Source organism: Pithys albifrons, chromosome 6, assembly GCF_047495875.1.
Source record: "Pithys albifrons albifrons isolate INPA30051 chromosome 6, PitAlb_v1, whole genome shotgun sequence".
Lineage (NCBI taxonomy): Eukaryota > Metazoa > Chordata > Aves > Passeriformes > Thamnophilidae > Pithys > Pithys albifrons.
Window position 1 is genome coordinate 34,733,746 of NC_092463.1, and position 23,997 is coordinate 34,757,742.

At 39.4% G+C, this 23,997-nt stretch overlaps 1 protein-coding gene across 6 annotated transcripts in view; it reads left to right on the forward strand.

The window, feature by feature from the left end:
* Positions 1–23,997, forward strand: part of RAD51B (RAD51 paralog B) — a 369,445-nt gene that overhangs the window by 159,684 nt on the left and 185,764 nt on the right. For 5 of the 6 annotated variants that reach the window (XM_071558149.1, XM_071558154.1, XM_071558150.1 and 2 more), the window contains one exon: positions 12,388–12,459. The exons of the other annotated variant lie outside the window; for it this stretch is intronic. In XM_071558149.1, the coding sequence (XP_071414250.1) occupies positions 12,388–12,459 (72 nt within the window). The remainder of the gene's footprint in view (positions 1–12,387; positions 12,460–23,997) is intronic. 6 annotated transcript variants of the gene reach the window in all.

Genomic DNA, 23,997 nt, shown 5'->3' on the forward strand with positions numbered 1-23,997 from the left:
AAATGCATTGGAAAGTATCATAACACTTTGGCATTTTTTAGGACTATAGTATTTTAACTGAATGCTCTATAAACTGATTGCAGGCTGGTTTACACAATTTTACTTGAAAGAGAAGATAGTTTGTCTTGGATCATTGAAGCGGTTAATTATATTATATTTTTGAATAGGACAATTAATAAATTAATATCCTATCATTTTAATATGAATCCACTCTGACTTTCCGAGACCCAGTGATTTGGGAATAGCTATTAAAACCCTTTTATTTTGTTACCACTATATAATCTGTATGGAGGTTACTAGGCATGTTGAAATTCGAGAACCATGTGACATGGTATAAGGAAGGTCTTTTGACTGTGACCCCTTACGTGGATCCTGTGAAGCTTAATGAATCTGAAGTATGCAAAAAGGCAATGAGTACAAATAACACTAATGGTATTGCCAAATTATTTGGAAGATGGATTCCAACAATTAGGCCATGTCTATGCATACTGAAGAATAATTTTCCCAGCTGAGACTAGCATCCAGATGTGAACCCTAAAGACTAAAGCACATGCCTGAAAAGGTAAAGAGAGGACCTTATAAATGTCTACCAGTATCTGAAGGGAGGCCGTCAAGAGAATGGACCTAGGCTCTTCTTGGTGGTGCCAAGCAATAGGACAAGAGGCAACAGGCAAAAATCAATGCATGGGAAGTTTCACCTGAATATGAGGAATAACCTCTGCTGTGCAGATGACTGTGCACTGGAATGGATTGCCCAGAGAGGTTGTGGAGCCTCTCTCCTTGGAGATTCAAGAACTGTCTGGATGCTATCCTGTGCAATGTGCTCTAGGATGACCCTGCTTGAACAGGGAGATTGGACCAGGTGACCCATTGTGGTCCCTTCTAGTCTTACCCATTCTGTGCTTCTCTAATGGAGTTCTCTTCTTGGTTTATGACTTATAGAGATAGGGTGGTACTGCAATATAACTTTTGCCTTCTACAATCATAATGACACAGGGAAGTGTAGTGAGATTTACCTCTGTGTTTGCTCTGATATGAATTACTACTTCTCACTTGATGGTTTGATTGCCACTCAGGCCCAACACCTGCTACCCTCCTGTGATGGGAAAGGAGAGCTCTGTGAGCCACAGGATTCTGCCTCTAGGTCTGAGCCTTGGGCATCTCTGACTTCAGTGTCAGAGTTGATAGAGTTACTTAACTCACTGGTTCTTGTTCACGTGAGCTCAGTAATGAAACAGCTGGAATTGTTTCCTTCTAATCCTTTATTTTGTTGCTGGATTTCATGTCTCAGCTGTCTTTTAAGAAGCTGTTCCAGCATCGACCCTGTAATCCTCTTCACCTGCTAACACGCTGTGGGAAGCCTTTTATTCCTTCAGTCTGTTTTGTCTTTGAGTTACTTCTCCCAATTCAGACCTTTCATGGGAAAGATTATTAGGCCCGCATACTCTCAGAGGTGAGAAAGTAGCTCATCTTCCTTAACCTGCTAGAAGTCAGCCTAGTATGTCTACTTCAGGACAGGTAAACAGTGGGCACAAAAAAAAAGGAGCAACCTTGATAAAACTCATTAATACGTGTTGGAGGGGAAAATGGACCTCCTCAGAATACAATTTCATTCTTGTGCTTGCAGTTGTGTTTGTGTTTCTTGTAACTCCATGCCCTTAACAGTAGAATCTGTTCCCCAGTGCTTCAGTGGAAAGAAAAAAGCCCTTCTGGTTGTTGAGAACATCATGAGGAATTGCACCATCATTACAGGGCCTGGAACAAGTGGTATTAACCATTAGGGAAATGATACTGTGATTGTTTCTGCATGATGCAGCGTTGTGGTGGTATATGGAGCAGTTAGATTTCACAACAGCTGTGGTCATGTTAGCCTATACTGATTTTGGTGCTATATTTCACTAAGTGGGAAGTAGTGACATAACATGCAGCCAAATTTTAACGGCTTTTTAATCAAAATATAAATCTCTCTGTAAAACAGTGTTACAGAGACTTTATGTGTCTATGGAAGTTTCAAGGTGAATGATATATGCATACCCACTTGATCTAGACTACAGAAAGGTTGTAAACTGTCAGCAGGAGCATTCAGAGACCTCTATATATCAGTTTAAGAGAATCTCCATTCATCATTTCCTAATTACTGTGATGAGAGAATACAAAGTTTTATTGCTTTATTGTGGTTTCTTTCTGAAGACGTGATATGATTTACAATCATTAATCAACGATTTGTAATCCAAAAAGCCTTCAGGTATGTTTGCTGGGAATCACTCATCTATATAATCAGAAGCACGATAACAGAAGTCATTACAGTCATAGTTGAGTGGTTAGGATTTCCCACCTCTCAGTGGCTAAGTAACTTACCTCAGCTGAGAATGTGTGACCAAGTGTGTGTTACACCTTCTAATGCAAAATAGAATGGGTTTGTGTGAATCCTGCTGCACACAGCAGTTTATTCCTGTGTTCCTGTAATTGCAGTAAGCTTGAGAGCGTACATGGATCAGTCTCCAAGTTTCAGTTGATGGCAAAGAGCTGTAAAGCATTGTAACAAGATTGCAGTTGGTCATTTCCTTTTGTCCTAAAAATGTTTAAAAATAAGATTAATTTGTATTTCAGTGTGAGTGAATATAGAACTTTTTCTGTGGTCCTGCAAATCACTGGTTTGAATCAGAAAAATGAGACATGGTTTGACTCTAAATTCCTTCTGCAGATCTACATTGCACCCCAGTGTTGGAGGGTTTGCTACAAACTTATCTTTCAAGTTACATTGTAAAAAAATGAGTTCAAGGGTAGGAAAGAGGTAAACACCTCTTGTCCCTGCGCACAATGACCAGTTAAATTCTGTCTTAACTCATAGTGGATTATCCTTAAATCTGTACAGAGCTGGAGGAAAAACTATTAAATGAATATTCATCATTCAGTAGCATTCAGTCCCATTTCTTCTGGAGTTTTATAGTACCAGCAATGAATCTTTCTTCTGATGGAACTGGGAGAGATCAGAAGGATTTTGATATATGGGAAGACATGACTATGGGAGTTATATTTGGCTTGTGGCATTACATGAAGCATGTGGCTCACCTGCAGAACTTGAACCAGTTAGAAGTGACCCTAAGGGCAGGTGTTATGCCAAAAGGGAAGGCGACGGTGAAGGAACAGAGGGTACTTTTAGAGTCTGTTGCCTATGTTCTAGTTGCAGTTCCAGCTGGGTTTCCTCTGAATTTACTGCAGGATGTTTGAAAAAGTGGCTCCTTGTTAATCTCAGGCAGCCTCTATGATTGATGATTCCCCTTAATCATAAAAAGAACACATTGGTGTTTTTGCTTAATTTGTGTCTATTTCCTGCTTTATTATTGTAATAGTGATTTATTGTCTTAAATTATGGAAGTTTTATAACCTCTTAGCCTTTTTTGGAGGTTGAAGCTGAGCGCTCTGGCATGTGAATGAACTTCTTCCCAGTGACAGTCTAGTCCTAAAATATTGCATTCAAACCCAAACATAACATGATAATAAAAGACAATATATGGTTGGTACATTATCCCTTAATTTAATTAAAACAGGGAACTCGACTATAAGCAGATTTTGCGTGCTTCACATGGACAAAAATAATCTAATCTGTATTCTCCTAGTCTTCTTATAATATCAGGTATGCTAAAAAAATAAAGGAGCATTCAGAGAAGAGCAACCCAAGTGGTCATAGTGCAGTACAGAAAGAAGGGTGAAAAAATGGTAGAAAGAGGAAATGCTTGGTGCTTAACTAAAGGAAGCCTATGTTTATATTAATTTTTCTTCTCCTAAGATGTCCTGCTGTTGCTTCAGTCTCCCAGGCAAGCCACAGTCTAGAGAAGATTCCTGCATGAGCTGGTGCTTAACTAGTGCCAGGAAGGGTAGAAAAGACAATGCCTCGAGTATGAATAGCTGCACTGTTAACAACGGAAAATTTGTCAGCAAAAGGCAAAACAGATGCTACTACTGGGTAAGCAGCCATGATTCTTTGGGAGTAATTTGAGCCAGTCTGATACCTGGCAGGGAAGTTGTTGTTTCAGGCTGGCACATGGATATGTAAGGCAGTAGTTTGGGCATGTTTTAGCTGAATATCTGGAAGTTGTTTCTGAGCGTGAAATCTGTTAGACCAGCTGCTCCCAAATGGTTTTTGTTTGTGGCCCGGTTTCTGGTGGTGAACTCACCCCAGCTGAGCTTGTGACCCTAAATACTAACATAAACAATCACATCTCTGTCAGGCTTGTGACCCCACTCTGTGCGGCTGTGACCCTGCTGGAGGTTACAGCCCCTGGTTTGGGAATTGTTGGACTAGACTGTCAGATAGTCCTGCTGGGGGAGCACCGATATGCCCCATCCAGGCCAGGATCATCACAACAAATGCCTTCAGATCTCACAGTAATTTGTAGGCTTCTGCTCTCCATTCAAGAGTTCAGCTTATTAGAGCTGACATGTCACTTTGGTACATCAGGAATATCTTGGAGATCAAAAGGTCATAGTCCTCCCACGCTGCTTTCTTCATAGACTTGCCTCTTCGTCTTACTTCTCCGTCAGCTGGCTGGCAGCGAGCCCCAGCGCCCTCATGGCGTGGCTGATTCGGCCACAGCTGCTGGATATGTACCAGCTGAAACTTTTGCCCCAAGCCAGCCTTTCCGAAATGGTTCTCCCTGAATACTCCTTGCCATAGTGAAGGGATTGATGTGTATTTCTCTCTGATGAAAAGATTCAAAGTTATGTTGCAAGTAATTAAAAGCTATATAGGTCAGTACTAGTGGAGGTGGGCTAAGCCTTCCCCTATATTTTGTAAAACTAATTCTGTTATTCATATACATGTACACATGAGCACAGTCTTACAAATGTCAGATGCTGATGGAAAAATAAACAGAAAGTGTCCTTGTGTGATTGCTGGTGTAGTCTGCAAAGACTAGGGTCTTTGATAAGGCATGCAAACAGTCTTTTTAACTTAAAATATAAAGTTACAGATGTCTTAGAGATCTGACTCTTAAGCTTTGTTCTGCTGCAATTTTAAATGGAGTTTATAAACAAAACGGAAAACAGATTTCAATTTTAGTTTTTTGAAAGCATGTGTTACTATAATGTAAAGTAGCAACATTTTAATAGCTAGCTGATATTTCAAGGCCATTGACTTCAAAATTTACAGTCATGAAAATTTGACAGTGGCACTGTTGCATAAATCCAACAATTCCTGGATCTCTTGATTGTTTTCATCAAACCAGTCTTTGTTTTTCTTGGAGGAGAACCCTAAGGACTCTTCAGAGGACTGCAGGATGCAACTTTTAATATGTTGCCAAAGTGCTTCAGGAGAGGGATCTATGGGATGATCTTCAAGTCTAGTTTGAAGGTTTACCTGGAAGCTGTGTCTCACTGTAGCTGTTAGAAAATTGTTAACTTGAAGCCTCCTCCTTGGAGTGCCACCTCTCTTAGGTTTGGGCTTAAAGTGGATATTAAGTTTGCAATGCACAGGGCCGTGGTCTGTTTGACATTCTGCACTTGGCATCACTCGGGTATGACGGACATCACAAACATTTCTCTGTTGCACTAAGACATAGTCAATGAGGTGCCAGTGCCTGGATCGAGGATGCATCGAGGTTGTCTTCAGGCTGTCTTTCTGTTGGAAGATAGTTTTGGTGACAGTGAGCTGCCGTTCTGCACAAAACTCTAGCAGGAGGCATCCGTTGTCGTTGCAGTTTCCAACGCCATGCTTGCCCAGGACTCCTTTCCAGGCTTCGGAGTTCTTACCTATTCTGGAGTTGAAGTCACCAAGGATTATGATCTTGTCATCTGCAGGAACCTTTTGGGTGATGCAGCGCAGGTCGGTGTAGAATTTGTCTTTTTCCACTGGGTCAGCTTGGAGAGTTGGGACATAAACGCTAAAAAGGACAACATGTTTGTAACCGAGGGAGACGGGTTTTTGGACCTGAGAGACGACTCCACAGGAGTTAGCAGCAACAGGCCCCTTTATTCATACGCACACACACTTATATACATCTTTAAGACTGTAACCTTCTGCAGGTGATGACACTTCGACACTGATTATTGGCTAACAATGCTGTTTACATTACAAAGCCCCTCATAATTGGCTGACCATGCACATTTGCTGAGAAAGTCGGCAGCAGCCATTTCTGATTTCATTAATTAGTTCTTAAGGCTACAGCACTAATTTACATAGGCAGTTCAGCATATGGCTTGCTTTTTAGGTGAAATACCATATGAAATTCCAACATATGTTGCTTGTTGTGTAGTGGGAGGTGTAAGGACATAATGCGATCGGAATGACCTGTCGGCAGATTTTCAAGTTTGGAGGCAATGGAGTTTTTAATCATGAAGCCAACTCCTGAAAGGTGTCTTTCGGTTTTGGGTTTGCCTGATCAGTAGAGTGTGTAGCCAGCACCATGTTCTTTAAGGCTGCCTTCTTCATGAAGACAAAATTCACTGAGAGCAGCAATGTCGATGTTGACCCTGGACAGTTCGTGGGCAATTAGAGCAGAATGACACTCAGGACGTCCATTATCCCCAGTATCAAGCATGGTTCTGGTGTTCCAATATGTGAGTGTCAATTTGAACACACCTTTGGAGGCAGGTGTATGCCTTTGTCTCTTTGTTTTTGTTTGACCGCATCAGAAATTGCCCATTGGCTGCAGTTAACCAACCAGGTGGGAGGGTGGAGAGGAGCTTTGATTAGGCCACCTTTTCTAGGCTCCTCTCTGTGTGGAGCAAGTAGTGCTGTCCTTAGAAAAGGCTGCTTGATCATTCAGGATGCTGCCAAACCAGACTGTCATCTCTGGGGTCACTCTCGAGTGACCAATATCCTGAACCACCTGCATGCCACCTGTCTGGAGACCCTACCAGAGGCACATAGCACAGCCAGCATAGCACAAACCTCATGAGGGTACGGAAGCTTCTCCCCTGCCACAAGGGGAGTAGAATGAGTTATGGAGGTCAGAAGAGGTTGAGACAAACTCAGGCAGCAGCCGGAACAGAACACTAAGAGCTTAGAACTAAGAGCTTAGAGCTTTGAGCTTAGAGCTAAGAACTTTGAACTAAGAACTTAGAGCTATGAACTTTATTTTTAGTTACATCTTCACTTTTTATCTACCCTTGTATACAGCATGTCATCACATAATTGGCTACTCAGTTCAGCTAAGCATAGATGGACACATTGGATTGGCTACAAGGTCTGTAACATTCTTTATGTGACTCCTTCCTCCTTGAGGGTGCACTCCAAACTGCTTTTCTTTCAAGGATACACCTTGAACTCTTTAAGATCAATTTCCTCATCAATTACCTCAGACATTAGAGGATCCATAGACTCACTGTCACCCCTACAGTGGAGAAGTAAAATTGCTTATCATTTAGATAAAACCCTGCATTGCATAAACTCAGCCCAGAATTCAATCAGTGCAAGTCTTGTTTCAGAGCTCTGTATGAAGTGCTTTGTTTAAGGATGTTGCTGGACTGGTTTTCTGTCAGGCAGGTGCATAGAAAACATTACACTGAAAATGAGAACAGCGAAGTCAAGTTACAGAGTGTGTAAGCTACTCAAAAACAGTCAGAAAATCTTATGTTATAGACTGGTTACTGCACATGCCACTCCCAAATGAAAAAACTTTGAAACTGTGTCTGGAACTTGATCATCCCTTAAACACTAATTCCATGTCAGAAAATGGAGCATAATGTCTCCTCCATCTGTCCAGGTTGGATTTGGTGCACAAAGGAGCATATTCAATTCATAATAGTTCTTAGGTAATCAGATTAATATCTCCTGAACTGAATTTACGCTTTTGATTCTGAGTCTTTCATATGCCATGTTTCACATATCACGTTCTGTTGAAGCTCTGTGGCTTTTCAGTAATTTCCTTGAAATCTATATGTGGTATGTCTGCCCACTTTTGAGCTGTTCTTGGGACATGCATCAGTTAAATTTGTTTCTGGCACTCTCTTAATGGCATAGTTCCCCTGGGGTCAAAAAGTGCTCTAAAAATGAGATAATTTGTTTAATTTAAAAGCAAAAGGTTATGGAACTACAATTTCAGCCTTCAACAGCTATGATCCTGTAGCTTTGAAGGAATGGGGGAAAAAACTTTATGTCTTATACACAAAATAAATAAATTCTTGTGTTCTTAAAATATCTGATTTCATCCAGTTTTTTACTTCTCTTGCTTATCTTCTAATTTTCATTCCTCTTTTTGAATGGTAGATTTTCGACAGGTCAGATTTCATCGTTTGTTGGTTTTGCTTAGTGAAACAGAAGGCTGGATTTTGTCATCTGGTTCTAAGCAAGAACTGTAAGGGATGCAGGATAGTTCTTAATTAAAATTAATGATAGCCAATCTGAGTACAGAATTCTTTTTTAAGTGGTTGAGGCTTTTGGCTCTAGGATGTTCTGGGAATGTATGCTGTGTAAAAGTACCTATATTTTTTCAAGTACACTGAAAGTACAGGGACATAAATTACCATGTTTTACCAGATCCCTCCAGAAAGATTTGTTCTGTGCCTGCATCTGCAGTGGTGTTTTTATTGAGATTTTGAAGCAAGTCCTCAGTGGTATTTGCTTGCTGCATGTTTGTTCATTACATAGGGTGGCTCTGCTGTGCACCAACTAGAGAACTTTTATAGGAAATTGAGTGGAACCCAGTAGTGCTGAAAGCCATTGCGAAGGCAGAAGAATCTAAGCTAATGGCTGGTAATCAAGCCATAGCCAGAGCAGGTTTGTTCTCACCCGATGAAGCAAGTTTGGAACAGAGCAATGATGCACTTACAGGGTAGCTATAGGGGGATCAACACCAACTCTTTCAGCTGTCTGACACTGTTGTGCCAAATTCTTCACTAATGGGGACTTGCTTCTTAAACATAAATATAAAATGTTTTCTCTTGTGTTTTTTAATGTGAGGCAATAAAGACCACTTTGAAAGATCAGTAGGAGGGGTTACTAATAAGCTGTAATGCCCATTGCCTGACTTGGGCTTACTCAGGTAATGCTTGATTAGAACAGTATGCATTTCATCAGAGTAACCACTTACATCCTTGCTGGTAGGATTTGACAAGCTCATTTGTGCTGAATACTGAGCTGCCATGTCTTTCATTTACTGCTGTTTGTACTACAAAATATGACATTTTGCCTGCTCTTGGCCTACATCTCAGCTGCAGTAAGCATATGCCCCAAATACTAAACTCCTGTCTCTAGTCATCCTCAGCATCTGCTGATAAATGATCTTTCATAAGTCTCACCCAGTTTCTTTTTTCCCTTGCTGTTCCCTCTGTTTTAACTTCACAATTACAATGCTGACATTCTAAGATTTGAAACAGTGGCTGTCATGTTTCAGGATTATGTTACCCACTGAAAACTGCCACCCGTTGAAGGACAAGTGAATGAGAAGCTGGGCCTGCAGGGGTTTTTTAAGCTTTAGAAGTCTGTAAATCTTTTCTTGTTAATGTTCCATAGGAATGAAATTTAGGATAAACTTTAGGGCCTTCAACCTAATGTAGTGCCTGTCAGTGACCAAATCTGAATCTCAAGAGGAAAACTTCATGGTAGATTCAGGTTCAATGCAAAAAAACTGATGATCCTTGGGGCCTTTAGTTTGTTCTGGTAACTGTTCATCAGAATTATGCAAACTAGCAAAGACTGGTCACATTTTTTTCCTCCAGGTTAGTGTGAGGTAACTGAACAGCATGAAATCAACATGTCAAGTCCTTAGTGGCCCTAGAGTTTATTGTCATGGCTTATGGTCAAAATCTGTCCGGTTCTCCTTTGCCTGGGGATGCATCTGCTTCTTAGTCACTGCTGTGATGGTCATGTGAGCTAGCATGAAACAGAGCTGTTGTGGTCCAGAGAGCTCCAGCAGCAGATGAGTCACAGAGGCAGAGAAGTCAGCTAATCTTTCTAGTATTTACCACGCACAGCGTAGATATATCCTGAGGTGGACTTGCCTTCTGTTAAAATGAAACTCCTTTTGTCTGAATAAGATCCTATGTGTGAGAGGAGGCTCTATCATCTTAATGCCAGTCTGGCAGTGTAAAGGACTTGGAAAACTGATTTTAATGAGCTGTGGATTTTCCTTACATAGAGATATCTTGTTTTTCTTACTAGTTCTAACAAGATTTTTTTTGTCCAGCAGTCTGAATAGTAATTGTGAGCAGGTTGAAGTGGCATGTGATAGGGTAGGGTAACTCCGCCCATGCAATATAGAGCAATTTTGAGTTTATTATAGCTGCAGCCCAGGATTTGGTGATTCTTCTTTTTAAGGTGGTAGAGAGTCATTTGCACTTTGGTGTAGTGCAGTTTTGAATTACATGCATTTTAAATAAATAAATAAATAAATAAATAAATACATACAGCTTGCTGTGTCTGTAAAACTGATTTTCAGCAAACTTCAACGTGATAAAGTACTTACTTTGATTGTGCTGAAAATTTTTGTCACAGCTATGACTTAAATGGAAACAAAAAAGTGATTTAGCAGAAGTGACGTGTTCTGTGGTGATGTGTTTTTTCTGGTAAAACAAAAATCTTGAACAAAAGAAAGGACACAAGACAGAGGTTCTTGATCAGACCTAGAGACATGCTACACAAAATGACATCTGGGTTATTGTCTGGATGTTTGGGTTTTTTTCTCTCTCTCACCATTCTTGCACCCTCCCACCCAAAAAAATGTTGTTTTGCAAGTATTTACTTTTGCTAATCCAGTGAAAAATAAAACAGGAACTGTTTACCAGTTGACTCTGCTTCTTAGTTCCATATGAAATGGTGTTTGTCTTGCATTTTGCACAGGTAGCTGTGGCAGTGGCACGCCATATTCTAATTGCTCTGATAAACAATTCCTTGCTTCCTACACTCAGTGGTGCCGTTGAAAATGCTTGAGATTACTGCCCAGTTTCAGCAGTTTAATTGCTAATGATGTGTTATTGCTTCAGAATTTAATAGCTGTTTCTGGTTATGATAAAATTGGTTCAAACCTGCTAACTTTTAAAAACTTCATTTGTTGCTTCCTCTTTGCAGTGTGGTTTCCTCCTTAGCTACTTTCAAAACAATGTGGGCCAGGGTGCTGGGTGAGGTGACATGTCCTATTTTATACTCGACTGGAAAAGACTGCGTCATGGGCACTTGAAGCTCTGTGGGGTATTCTGAGTTCAGATGCTTAGATGTGGCTTCCTGTCATCACCTGATTACTTACTCTGAATGCTAAAATGGTCTCATTACCTTTGGTATTATTGTCTTAAATTTTAGAAGAGGACAGGCATAGATTTTAATGTTACCTCGGTGTGCTGCCTGTTGTGGAGTGAGCACAGTGATGATCAAAACATTACATGGCATATTCCCTCATAGTAAACCTCAGAAGAAAGTCTCTTTTTTGTCTCTTTGGCTGCTTTTCTAGTCTTCTTTCCATCTCCAGGGAAACAATTCCCTATGCATTCAATTAATAAGATGGTCATACTCTTGTTGACACACAGGTTTTCAAACATTAAATCAAGACATCAAGGCCTAGTGATAACCAACCCATGTCAGTAAAAAATTGTAGAATTATGTGGTGCCCTCACTGGTGGTGGTCAGTATGAACTTTTCAGGCCATAGACTTGTGCTTTCAGAGTCTGAGCATCCTGTTTCTATTACCTTCTGTTCATCCATTTTTATCTTTGTCTCACTTGACCGTGTAGTGGCAACAGTGTCGATAGTGAGTATTCTTCCTCTTCTGTGTTTCCAGTGGTATTAGAGATGTCCTGTGCTTGCAGGTTGTGCAATCAAAATTGTCATAAAAAACCAAATAGACCAGAAAACAAAACTTTAGATGTTTATCCAAATTTCTCAGCCCCTAAGAATGGCCATGCCTTCCTGCCATTTTTCAATTCCTTGCAAAGGGAAGCATTAGAACAGCCGTATGGCAGATGTGTTCAATTAGAGGTCTCAAAATCAGCTTCTTACGTGATGGAACTGCGAAGTTTAACATGCAAAATTCACTTTTTATCCTCAGAATTTTAGCAGAAATGTGTCAAATGCTGTTCAGCAGGATTGCTGTAGCCCACGTGTTTGAAAGTAGCTGATGATTTGGGGTACCTCACCTTCTGGAGTCTATGTTGAGATGGCTTAAAGGGAGTAATAGTTTTCTGATTTGTTTTGAGTTTTAGGTTGTTGGTTTATTTTACAAATCAAGGCTTAAAATATCAGTCTCTTCACTTTACGCTTCTGGATAAATTGAAGTACAAAAAAATATTTTTCTGTACTTTTATTCTTACTTTTAAAAAACCTGTGCTTTCTTCCCTTATCCTTTCGTTTTCTTTCTATGATAGTTCTTAGTATCACTTTGAGGTTCTTTTATGTTTTGTTCTGCATTTTCCTGACTGCCTGTTTCTTTCTTTCCATCTCCACTTTGAACACTACAGATTGCCCAGAGCAGTTGCCCTGTCTGATCATCAATGGTTTTCAAAATCTGGATGTCCATCTTTGGGCAGGAGGTAGGACAAGAGACTCCTAGGTCCCTTCCAGCTGGAAATATTCTGAGAGCCTATGATGCTACATTTTTGTCTGTTCTGTACTTTTCTTTATTACTGTCATTTTCTATATATACTCTTCTTTGTTATGATACTTTTATTATACCTCTTTATTAATTTATACACAGGATTACGTATTTTGATGAATCTCTACTATGTACTTGATCTGTTAACTGGGTACTCTTTCAAAAGGTAGGGATCTTATTCTCCTGATAGCTAATTCTCTAATTATAAATCTTCTTACTTTGTTGCTGTTAAATGTGCTGATGATTTGAAGATTATCTTTTTTGACAGCTGATGTTAGTAAATACTTAATAAATTCTGAAATGGAAGAGTGCTGCTTGAAGGCAGGAGTAGAAAAATGTTTTGTCTTTGGGAACCCTCTGTCTGATTTTAGAATGTTTTTAATAGAAGTTGAAGAAACTCTGGGTTTTCCCCCCAAATCTGAACTCTGCAGACAGGATAATTCTGTTCCTCTTGAAATGAGCAATGAATTTTTTAATGGAAAAACTACTTTTGTTGGTAAGCCCCAGCTAGTGCTTAATAGCATACATACAGGCCTAGGACATCCCAAATTTTGGACTAATAAGAGCCCTGGCCTGCCAAATCTCTTGCAGTACACATCCCCTCGTAACTCACAGCCCACTTCCCTCCTCTCATATTAATCCCAGGATAACATTAAACTGCCAGTAAGTTATAGCCCTCAAATGTTGACATTCCTGAAAAAGTAACTGGGCGTAACATCAGTGATGAACTTGCTGTAACTAACCAGATGTGAGGAAGGTGTGTTTCAAGAGAGTGTTTTAAATCCCTCCTCATGGTCATTTTCCTAGCACCTAATACATGCTAGATGAGAAGAATTTTGGTTCTTTCCGAGTATTGACACAAATAACTGTGCCTTCTGCTTGCATCTGTAGTTAGGAAAATATTTACTAAAACCAGACTGTACTTTTCAATAGATTTTAGTGTTACCGTAAGGCACTAAGCTGAGCTCTAAGCAAACCAGTCTCTTTCCTCTTGTCCTTGGACTCTCAAACACAAGCAGGGGTGACACAAGCTGTTCTACTAGCTTATCATTGTATTTCAGCTTTGATCTGGAGACTCCACATCCAATCAATTAGCATGGAAGCTCAGGCTCCCCTTTAGCCATTCCCTGAATTTCTAAAGGTGTTGTGAAGGTCATTGATGATGTAGCTCCTGCAGTATGTAGTGAACCTGGTAAGCTGGCAAATTAAGTTTGCATCAGACTGTAAAAAACTGTCGATGGTTATGACATTCAGCTACTACTGACCTGTACTGGATGCAAACCAGAGACCCAAATAGTCTGTGGTGATTCTGGGGAACCTGCTTCTGACTTGTGAATAAATCTTGGAGGAGACAGCTCACTGGTAAGGAAGCATCATGCTGTTTGCACTTTTCATGCTTGTGCAAGCATCATTTCAAAAGGAAACAAATAAAAGATAATGTAGAATAGTTTTAAAGTTTGGCCTTTGGTCTTTACAGATAAAATCTGATGGACCATAGATGGACAGGGTAAGTCCATGTGTTACATGTCTCTTGACTGTGTTTTAGTTTCTAAGATACAATCTGTTGGCCTAACATTGAAGTTCCAGTCTCTACTGAAGACCACTGTAAATGCTTGTGATTAAAAACAATTAATAATATGGGTGTCTGTATTCCCCAAAATGTCCAAATTATTTGAAGTATTAGTGCATACAAGAACACTTGAATGTTAGAGTGCAAGGGCACTTTCCTCCTAAATACCAGCAGCAACTGATAACTTTTTTGAAGATTAATTTTCATTTGTGAATTTAATTTTGTGGAATGGTGATAGATCCATTTAATCAATGTGACAGTTACCCAGACAATTCCCAAGATTGACAGCAGGATCAAAAGCTTTCCCCTTTTTAACTTACAGCATGCTTCCACACAACTTTTATGGGACATGTTCGTGGCTTAATGGGTTATTCCATTTCTCTTCTTGTCTGGTTTTTATATCCTTTTTAAAGATTAGCCATGATTCTGTGTAGTTCTACTACAGCCAAAAAAAGGCAATGTAAATCAGAGGAAAGAATGAAAGTTTGTGCATACAGCATAAGAAACAGCCTTAAAAACCACGATCCAGAGATTATCCTGGGGTGGGAAAGTAGTTAAAACTTCCTCAGCAGAAGCTGTCTTTCTAATCAGCTCTGGCAAAGAGCCTATTGATGGGATTCTTATTTGCTTTAGCAGGATTGCTAAGTAGAAAGGAGGAATTCTCTTTATGACTGTACGCAGGACTGGTAAATTTCTGCCAGAATTTGTATTCAGTTCTGATTCTCGGAGTTTGGGGAGGATATAGAGATACTGGGGGAGGCCAGAAAATATAGTCCATGTTGTAGAAAGTCTTTTCCATCTAAGCCTTCAGGGGTCTGCTGAAAATGTGGGATTACAGAGGTACTTAGGCTTGGAATTGCTATCAGTTCAGTCTTCTCAGTTGTGTGTGGGCAATTGTGTAAGAGTGTGCAGTGACTTCAGTAAACTTCAGCTTCAGAAAGATGCAGTTTCCTAGCAGTGTGGGTGACAACTTTGGAGCAGCTCACCTGTGAAGCTGGTGTGCTAGTTATTGATATATTTAATACCACATGGAACATCTATATAGAAGGAGTCTTTAACCCAGCTTCTTGGGGTGTACACCAGGGTAGATGCTAACAGGAAACTGCTGCCTCTGTGTGCTGCTATGATTTTACTGTCATGGAAAACGAGACTCAAAAATGAAAGGCCAGCTAAATGCAGTCCATTCGGTGTGTCTTATAGATAAGACTTTTTTTGCAGTGTAATCATTGGGTTTCTGAACAGCCTTGTCAGAACCTGGCAAAGAAACCCATCTGAGGAAGAAATTAAGATCTGAAGTCATCCTAAGGCACGAAAGAAAGCGCATACTTGTAACTCTGTGCTTCACTAACAATACTTACATGAGTTTTTCTAGAAGTTTTCATGTAAAACTCTTCGATTTTTCTAGGCATTATGCCTAAGGAGTAACTTATTCCTATTCACTTTCAACATGTGTATACTGTGTTAGTTGCTGCATGCAGTGACACGGAAGCTTTGTGAGGTGCACAAACCAGCCTTGTGTGTCTATGCTTTTTTCTAAAACATGCCCTTATGGAACTTCTGGGATTTTGAGAATGGATGAATGGGTGCAAATTACAGTTTCCGAATATAGAAAGCAGAGTTCTTGTACAAATAGTTGTTGTGGAAGAGCTTGCCTTTCTTTTTTACTGACTCTGCAGGCAAAAGTTTTCATAGCCTCTCACTGGATGCAGCTTTTCCTGGCCACATGCTGCTCAGTCCTTTGTGTTTGTAGTGGAGATCAAAAGCATAGAAAAGCTCCTTTGAGCTGTGGCCAGTAATATTTGAAAAAAAACCCATTCACTGAGTCACTGGGTGGCTCAGGAAGCTCTGCATGTTTGCCAGTGTGCTGGATGCAGAGGGCTCAGATGAAAACTACAGGTCAGATTTGGAAGATGTGGGGTGAGATGTGACTGCTGCCCTGTTCTTAAGGGGAATATTCAAATTGTTGAATGCTGTCAGTGTCATCATAGAAGTTGTTCACTTGTGATCTGTAGACATCAAAAATGTGTTCAAAATAATACCTACCTCTAACTGAGTGGGATTTTTAAATTGTACTGAGGCCATCAGTGACTTCCACAGCAATAATTAAATGTGCTTACCTTTGCTCTCTTGTTCTGTATAGTTTGGCAGACTTAGATCATTGGTGTGAAAAGCATTGATCCAATACAGAATGAGGTCCTGATTAGCCACTTAGATAAAGTGGAATTTGTGACTATGTGACTATAAGTGGGTTATTAAAAGTCACCTTTTTTGAGGACTGAGTTCAGTTACCTTTTAAGAAGAAGCATAGTTGAAATAAAATAAACCTTTGAAACAGTGATGGTGTTATCTTCAAAAATCTTCAAATGCTGGCACTGTATTGACTATATATGACTACTTTGCTGTATCCTAGTGAGAGGGAAAAGTGGGGAAGAGAAGCAACTATAATAATTAAATAATAGATTTAAATTACTTGATCCTCAGGAAGTGCTGAGATACATGAGCAAAGAGCAAAGCATGTAAAGCCTCATGATTTGTGGTTTTATTTTCAGACTTGGTTGACAGTGTAACTATGTGGAGGTGTCTGGCACACGGAGATGGTGTCCCAAACAACAGAACAGCATGTTCAGTGAGCAAGGGGACCTAATCTGGTAGAGGAGTGAAATCAGAAACTCTATACTACTACTGCCTGAAGAGATCTTGCAGGACACATCTGTCAGCATCACATTATATGTCATAGAACCATTTTAAAATATGTCAGTAAATGAGTATGTCCCAGCATCTCCCATCAGTATCAAGAGCCTGATCAGTTATAGGAGGAGGAGGGCAAAGAATGTATGGTCTGAGTTTCCCTATCAGATTTTTCTCCTTTGCAGAAATAGTGGTCACTGTAAAGACCTTGACAGTAGGAGCAGTGATGATGAGAACAGCTGCTGTATCCATAGTTCTTGAAATACTTATCTATGTGTGACTCTCCAGTGCTCTAATATTGTCAACGTGCAGCCTAGAACCACCGGGACTGGGCTGGCAGCCTGGAAGGTGATGCTCAGGGGAGAAAAAGGGAATTAGTCTTTAACACAGTAAAATAACATCCAGCTTCTAATGGACATGGGTTAGATGAAGACATGATGGTGACAGGAATGGTGGTCTGTGGAAATGCCTGTGTAGGCCAAGATCTCTCTGTGGGCTCGAGAGTAACTACACTGTAAACTGGGAAAGAAGTGACAGCAACTGGGGCAGTGTGTACTCAAAAGACAGTAGATTCCCAGCTTATTAAGGTTAAGAGATTTAGGACTAGAGAAAGCCCTTCCAGTCAAATAACACAGTCCAAATCCACAAACCTCTTTGAGAACAGGTAAATTCTGGTTTACACCTGTAGATGAGTAAGCTGTGGTACATTTCACAAATTGGCATGTTCCTTGAAGTTCTCATTTAGGAGTTGGCTCTGGTTATTTGAAAGTAGAATATTAGCTGGTTTCTGGATCAAAATATCTGATAGCATTTCGAGGTGTCTAATAGAAATATGTATGTTCTCCCATATCATGTCATGTTAGAACAAGGAATGTTTTTACCAAGGAACAAGCAACAGGAATGAGCCTTGAATCCTGCCTTCCCAGCTGAAGAAGCACTTAGGGTCTCACTTGACAGTCCATGGCTCATATAGAAATTTTTGCTAAGACTATTTACAGAAGTGAAACTTTTTCAAATGAAGCACTAAATCAAAAGATGGCAAGCATAAACCACAGGAGAGACCCTCTGGATTTGTCTTTCCTTTGGGTGACCAAATTTCATGTGTTTTGGATTAATGAGTTGACACCTAAAGGAAGGTACTAAAAGAGAGAGGAAATTTTTGAAGCTGTTCCATCCAGTTCACTTTGAGAAAGCACAGCTCAGTTCTTATGGCCTCTGCACAAATGCTTATACATTCTGACTTGTGTAAGAACTTCTGCTTGAGCTTTTTTTTCACTTTCTGCATCAAAATTAAATACCAGCTACAATGTTGTAAGCTTTAAAATGTTCTGTGTATGGAGATGTTTCTTTTAGGGAGGCAAATTTCTTATTCATCAAGCCTTCTGTTATTGTGGGTTGTTCTTTTTTTCCCAATAAGTACCTCATAATAAAAGCCAGATCAAGCCTACTCAGTAAGAGGAATTGACGGATCACAAATGACAAGAGATGAAGGAATTTTCCATCCACTCAAGAGGAACTGGATACTCTTTTTCTCAACACTTCTTTCCCAACATCCCCAAGCCCTTCTATGTTTGGAAATGGGATTCAGATTAAAAGTGACCTTCCTTGGTGATTTTTTTGCATTCAGAAAGAAGTTATCTGTCTTGCAAATAGGGTGTTTTTGCTACATCTGGCCAGAAAGCAGGAGAGTCAACAGAGGCTGTTGCTTGTGTCTTACTGTGAACTAACATCTCATTTTTTCGATTGGTTTCCTGTTATCTGTCTTGTGTAACTTCAGTTCCTCCTGAAATAACTGTCTCTCCTGAGTATCACATGGTGAAGTGATGGTTTCAACTTCCTTTTGACTGAGTTCCAGCTTGAAGGATAATGGATATCTCTGTTCTTTTTGGTTGCTGCACTCCATGCTCATCTTCATAATTATTGCTGAAATTGCAGAAATTGGATTTCTTTTCCAATGCATGCAGTGGTCTCCTCCATGACTCTAAAGATAGTTTAAAATGTTCAGCTACTAGCAACAGTGTTACAGATTGTCTTCATTGCAAGTGCTGTACAATTCTATTATTATTTCACCATTGTTTATACCTGTTCATGTGTAAACAATTCCATATAGAAATGCATCATCATTCTTGTCCTGAGGCATCTTTTCAGAAAGTCAAGGAGGGAAAGTTGCAGAGGACAAAGCCATACACCACAGAATGCTATAGTAATATACTTCCAGAGAATATGCTTAGTAGAAATAGTTTCTCCAAATATGATTTTCTGTTTTTGTTATGGGCTGTTGAAGAACTAAAAAACAAAGAAAGAAGTTCTTCAGTAAAACTAAAGGCAGCTCGTGCCTTACATTTCTAAAGGCCTATTATTTAGCTGCCTCAGCTGATCTAAAAATGTTTTAAATCCATTTCCATACTTGCTCAAGCTATGCTTCTTCAAAATCCAGGAGCATCAAATTCTAATGTTCAGTTACCTTTCAGAATACATATTTTTCAGGAGATGAGTGTCTGAAGCAGCTGTGACCTTCCCACTCTACCAACCTCTCCTAAATAAACACAAAGCTATTTTAGTATATAAGAGATCGATACCTATGTGCCTGTGCATATGTGCATACATATAAATAGATTAATTGATAACCACACACTCAGAAGTCTGTTACAGTGTCTCTCTTGGCTGAATGATCATTCCTTTTATGTCTTCCATTAGAGTTGTTATGATTATCAAATTTTTTTTATCTAATATTGAAATACTTTAGGAAATTGCAGACTAGTCTTTGGTCAACCCATTCATTAATTTAAAACAACAACAGCAACAAGAAAACACCCACACAACAAAACCACAAAAAAACCTAAACAAAGTGATCTTTAGAGCCAAAGATGGGTACTGGTAGCTTCAGGTGCATTTGTCCAGGGTGGAATTTGAAGATGGAGGCACTACTCATAATTCTGAGAGAATATGGGTACAAAATTTTGCATGTGTAGGCGCTGGCAACTTGGAAATTTCAGGCATTACCAATTCTTCTTTAGCTGAACACATCATCCAGTTCACATCTTGTCTCTTGTGATATTTGCAATCCCAGCATTAAAACATAAAACTTTCTACTGAGATTGTTAAACCTTCCTAGGCCAGTGAGTCGTGTATCATGGTTCTCAAAAAACATGATGGCTTTGGAATTTGTTTTTATGGATTAAATGTCAGGAACAGCATCGTTCTAAAACAGAAGATCAGGGTAATGTTTGGTGGTAAGTTATATGTGGTAAATGTTGAAGGAGTGACTCATATTCTAAAGACTATGAGGGCAGTGGATCATTTACTTTAGTGTATGAGGCCTGAGGAGGAACCTTTAAAAGAAAAAATAGAGGATAAACCAATCAAAAGAAACCTTCTAAAGAAACATTCTAATATGATTGGGTCTGTTTTTACTAGCCTGTGTAGTATCAGAACTAATGACAAACATAGTATTACATCAGCATGCAAGTGTTCAAGTAAGAGGGATAAAGCTGTGTGCTATACAAACCTTTATCACTGTTGTACATGCAGGCTACTCTTTTGCTTTCTTAAATTGCAAATGTTGGTAATGATAGCCCTGCTGCCACTTTACAGTGCTTGCATACAAATCTTAGCTCATATAAGCACCCCTCTCTTCTCAGATTTGCCATTTTCACCTTTTTTTTCTGCCTGCTTTTTAATTTTGTTTCCTTTAAGTTATTTACTGCAGAGAATATTTAAATAGGGGTTTTTTTCTATTTAAACACACTGGTCTGAAACTGTAGACCTCAGATGATGGAAAGCATTTTTGTTCTCTAGTATAACAGATTCAATATGTCCAATCACAAAAAACACCATATCATCTTCAAATACATAATTAATCTATTAGTTTAGGGTGCTGATTCAGCACTGAATGTTAGCAATGTTTAAAAAGTGTCTTTGCAGAAAAGACAAACCAACAAAAGTGACTAATCCTTAGGGATCTAAACTTCATTTTTGAAATAAGTCATTACCTTGTAGTGCAAAGTGACTGGAAGTTTTCTGTTGAATGTAGATCTGGTGTTGTGTTTTTATGAGAGATGATGAGGTCAGACCTTAAAATAATAATGGTTGCAATATGATGTCTTCATAGGTATTTTTGTCAGAAGACTAGGAAGTAAGAGGGTAAAAATATTGCATTCATAAATACAGGTTTTTCTAGCAGTAGCAGTGGATTTCTCTCTGTAAAGCACTTTTTTTTCTGACTCTGCTTGGCATCTTATCAGATGCAGAATCAGGGCTGATATTACATTAATCCTGAGAAAGGAAAAAAACCAAGGCATCTGCCATACTGGAGTTATTACACATTATATCTTCCTTTTTTTCCTCACAGTTTAAGAATTTCAAATTAGCTAGTATGTTGGTCAGATTTCTAGAGTCCATCTTCTGAAAACGTAAAGGCTGATTTGAAATGCACACAGTCACATGGAGTTAATGATTCTGGTCCTGCTTAGGATTTACCCATCATAACAATTGCAGGTTCTGCATCCCAGCCAGAATTGTGCAAGGGCTAAAACAAGACAAAGCCCATTAAGGTCTCAAAAAGTTAAAAAGTGACTTCTTTAATTGGCATGATTTTTTGATCACAGAGGGCAGAAAAGTCAGGAGAAAAGAACATATATATTGTGAACTGGAAAGGAAGGGGTGTCTTTGAAATCTAATCCCTTGCTTTGCCCTAAATCTGACTGCAGTTTTTTGCTTCTGCCACATGTTTACTTTGGAAATCTCTCTTTGTGCTTATAGAGTTTGTTCTCTCATGAAATTACATCTCGGGGGAAGGATAATTTAAAGCCATTTCCATTTGTTATGTCTGTGCTGCACTAGGCTATTAGGGACTGTTAATGCTGGATAAAGTCAAAACCTACAACTACCTTTATCTGTGGATTACAGAATCTGTCCAACAAATTGCATGCTGATATTACCAGAATAAGGAACTATGGGCAGTTTCATGTTGTAGCCAGCACTGGCATCATTTTATGATGTAGCCAACATCAGTGTTGTGTTGATGATGAGAGATGTGCATCTGACTTCACTTGAGGAAGGCTGACTTTTAAAGCTTGACTCTGATGATAGCCAATGTAAGTTTAGGTTTCTAGGTTAGGAACTTTTGCTTAACAGCCTTGGAGAAAATGTGGGTTGTGGGTTTTGTAATTCTAGACCTAGCTTCAACTTATTTTGCATAATTATAGGTTCAAGAACATCCCTAATCAGGTAAAAAGTTGTACATTATGCTTGAGGAGTAGCCACAAGTAAGGCAGTGAAATGCCACTCTGATGCCTGATCCCGTCAGATCTCGGAAGCTCAGCAGACTTAGCCCCGGTGAGTACTTGGATGGGAGACTTCCTGGGAATACCGGGGGCTGTAGGTTCTAGTCCTGAGGACTTCACTGTCACCGTCCAAGCTCACTCAGCCATGGCAGATGAACCTGAGGAGTTAAAGGGTAGGGCCTGTTCTGCACATGCTGTGCCTCACCTAAAACATCCACTGTGCAGGCTCAAAGAGCACACCCACATGGGGAGAGCCCTTCCCAAATCTTCGTTGGCGAAGCCGAGCCATGATGATGATGAGCCACAGCTGGCACTGAAAATTGGAGACACATAACTAAGCTGACAGTTTTTTTCCTTCTGTGCTTTGGCAAGAGAATAATCATGTACCAGTGTAACACTGGCTTATTTTAGCAATGAATTACCATTTTTTTTATTGCTTCAGACAGTAGCTTAATGAATTGTATGTCTGGAGTCAAGAATCAACCCATTCATCTTTATCTGCTCCTCACTCACTCTCTGACCAACAGTTTTAGCTTATTATGAATTATCAGGACTAGAAGAAATTAACTATTTTTCACAGTGGTTAATAATTATGGAAGCTTTATAAGCTTGCACTCTCTCTAAGATGCTCTAATTCTAACTTATCCAAATAGAGGTCAAAGTTGCTCATCATTCACAGAGGTGACCTTTGAGTAGTGTGTGTAAAATCTGGTCCTGTATCCTGTATGTGAAATAAAGTAGGGAGGAAAAAGGAGAAGATTATGCACATGAAGGGTTTCATGTACATGACAAGGTGTTTTGTCAGAGTGAGGAGGAAAAACAAATCTACTGATTTCCAATCAGAGCTAAGTCAGTGATTACTGCTGATGACGGGGAACTGGTTTTTGTCTGCCAGGTACAGCTGTTGATTCTTCAGTAAATGTTGATTTTTAGTACACTTTGGTTATGTTGTTTTCTGTGGGGTGCTTTTTCACCTCAGAGAACTCTGTCCCAACCATCACCTGAATGTCCACAGGAGCAATAGGGAGCTGCTCACAAATGCAGCGTGGCTCCAGTGGGGCAGCTGCAGGGTGTCACAGTGAGCAAGTGTGTGAAGAGGACCAGGAAGCATAAATTCAGGTACTTCTCTATCCTTCAGCCACAAGCATCTGGTGAGGTAAAGAAGTGAGCTAAGTCACATATGTCTCCATCAGAACAAGGAGAGTACTCACAGCAAACTGTGATCATGAGTCTCTGTTTCCTCAGCTGCTCAATGGGAAAAACCATTTGCCCTGTGAAAGTGTTATCTAGCCCTTTATGTCATGAGGCAGCAACTTTTCATTAAAATACCTGTAAATGCTCCAAAGACCTGTGCTTTCTATTCATTCTGTTGTTTAATCCTTGTGATTTTGTGTATATCCTTTCAATAACATTCACAGGAGGACTAACTTTATGATTATCTTGATAATGCTGCATTTGTGTTTCTTGTTTGTAGATGTTAGTTTAATGACACTGAGCAAATTCTTGAATTTACATCTTGGTAATTGTGAAAGCCTAACGACATTCAAATGAGAAACTTTGTTTCTGTGGTTTTTTATTAATTAATTTTCTTTGATTTCTTATACATTTATAATTACAGAATGATTAGTTTTACCTCATATTGTTTTGAATTTCTTCCTTTTTTGAGGGTAAAGGCAATTTTGACAGTGAAGTTCAGTATTGAATCAGAGCCTGATTAGGAGGAGTTGTCATGTATTCCTCATACTACATCAATAACAATTGCAACATTCACTTCAACAGAAGTGGGATTATTTTAATTATGTATGGTTTATATTGAACATTTATGAGTTGGGTTATACAAAATATATAATCAGTATCAACTGCGATGTTTTCATGTAAAAGAAATTTGAAAAACTTATGGAAGGCAGATATTTAAAGTTAAATATAAGTTGCA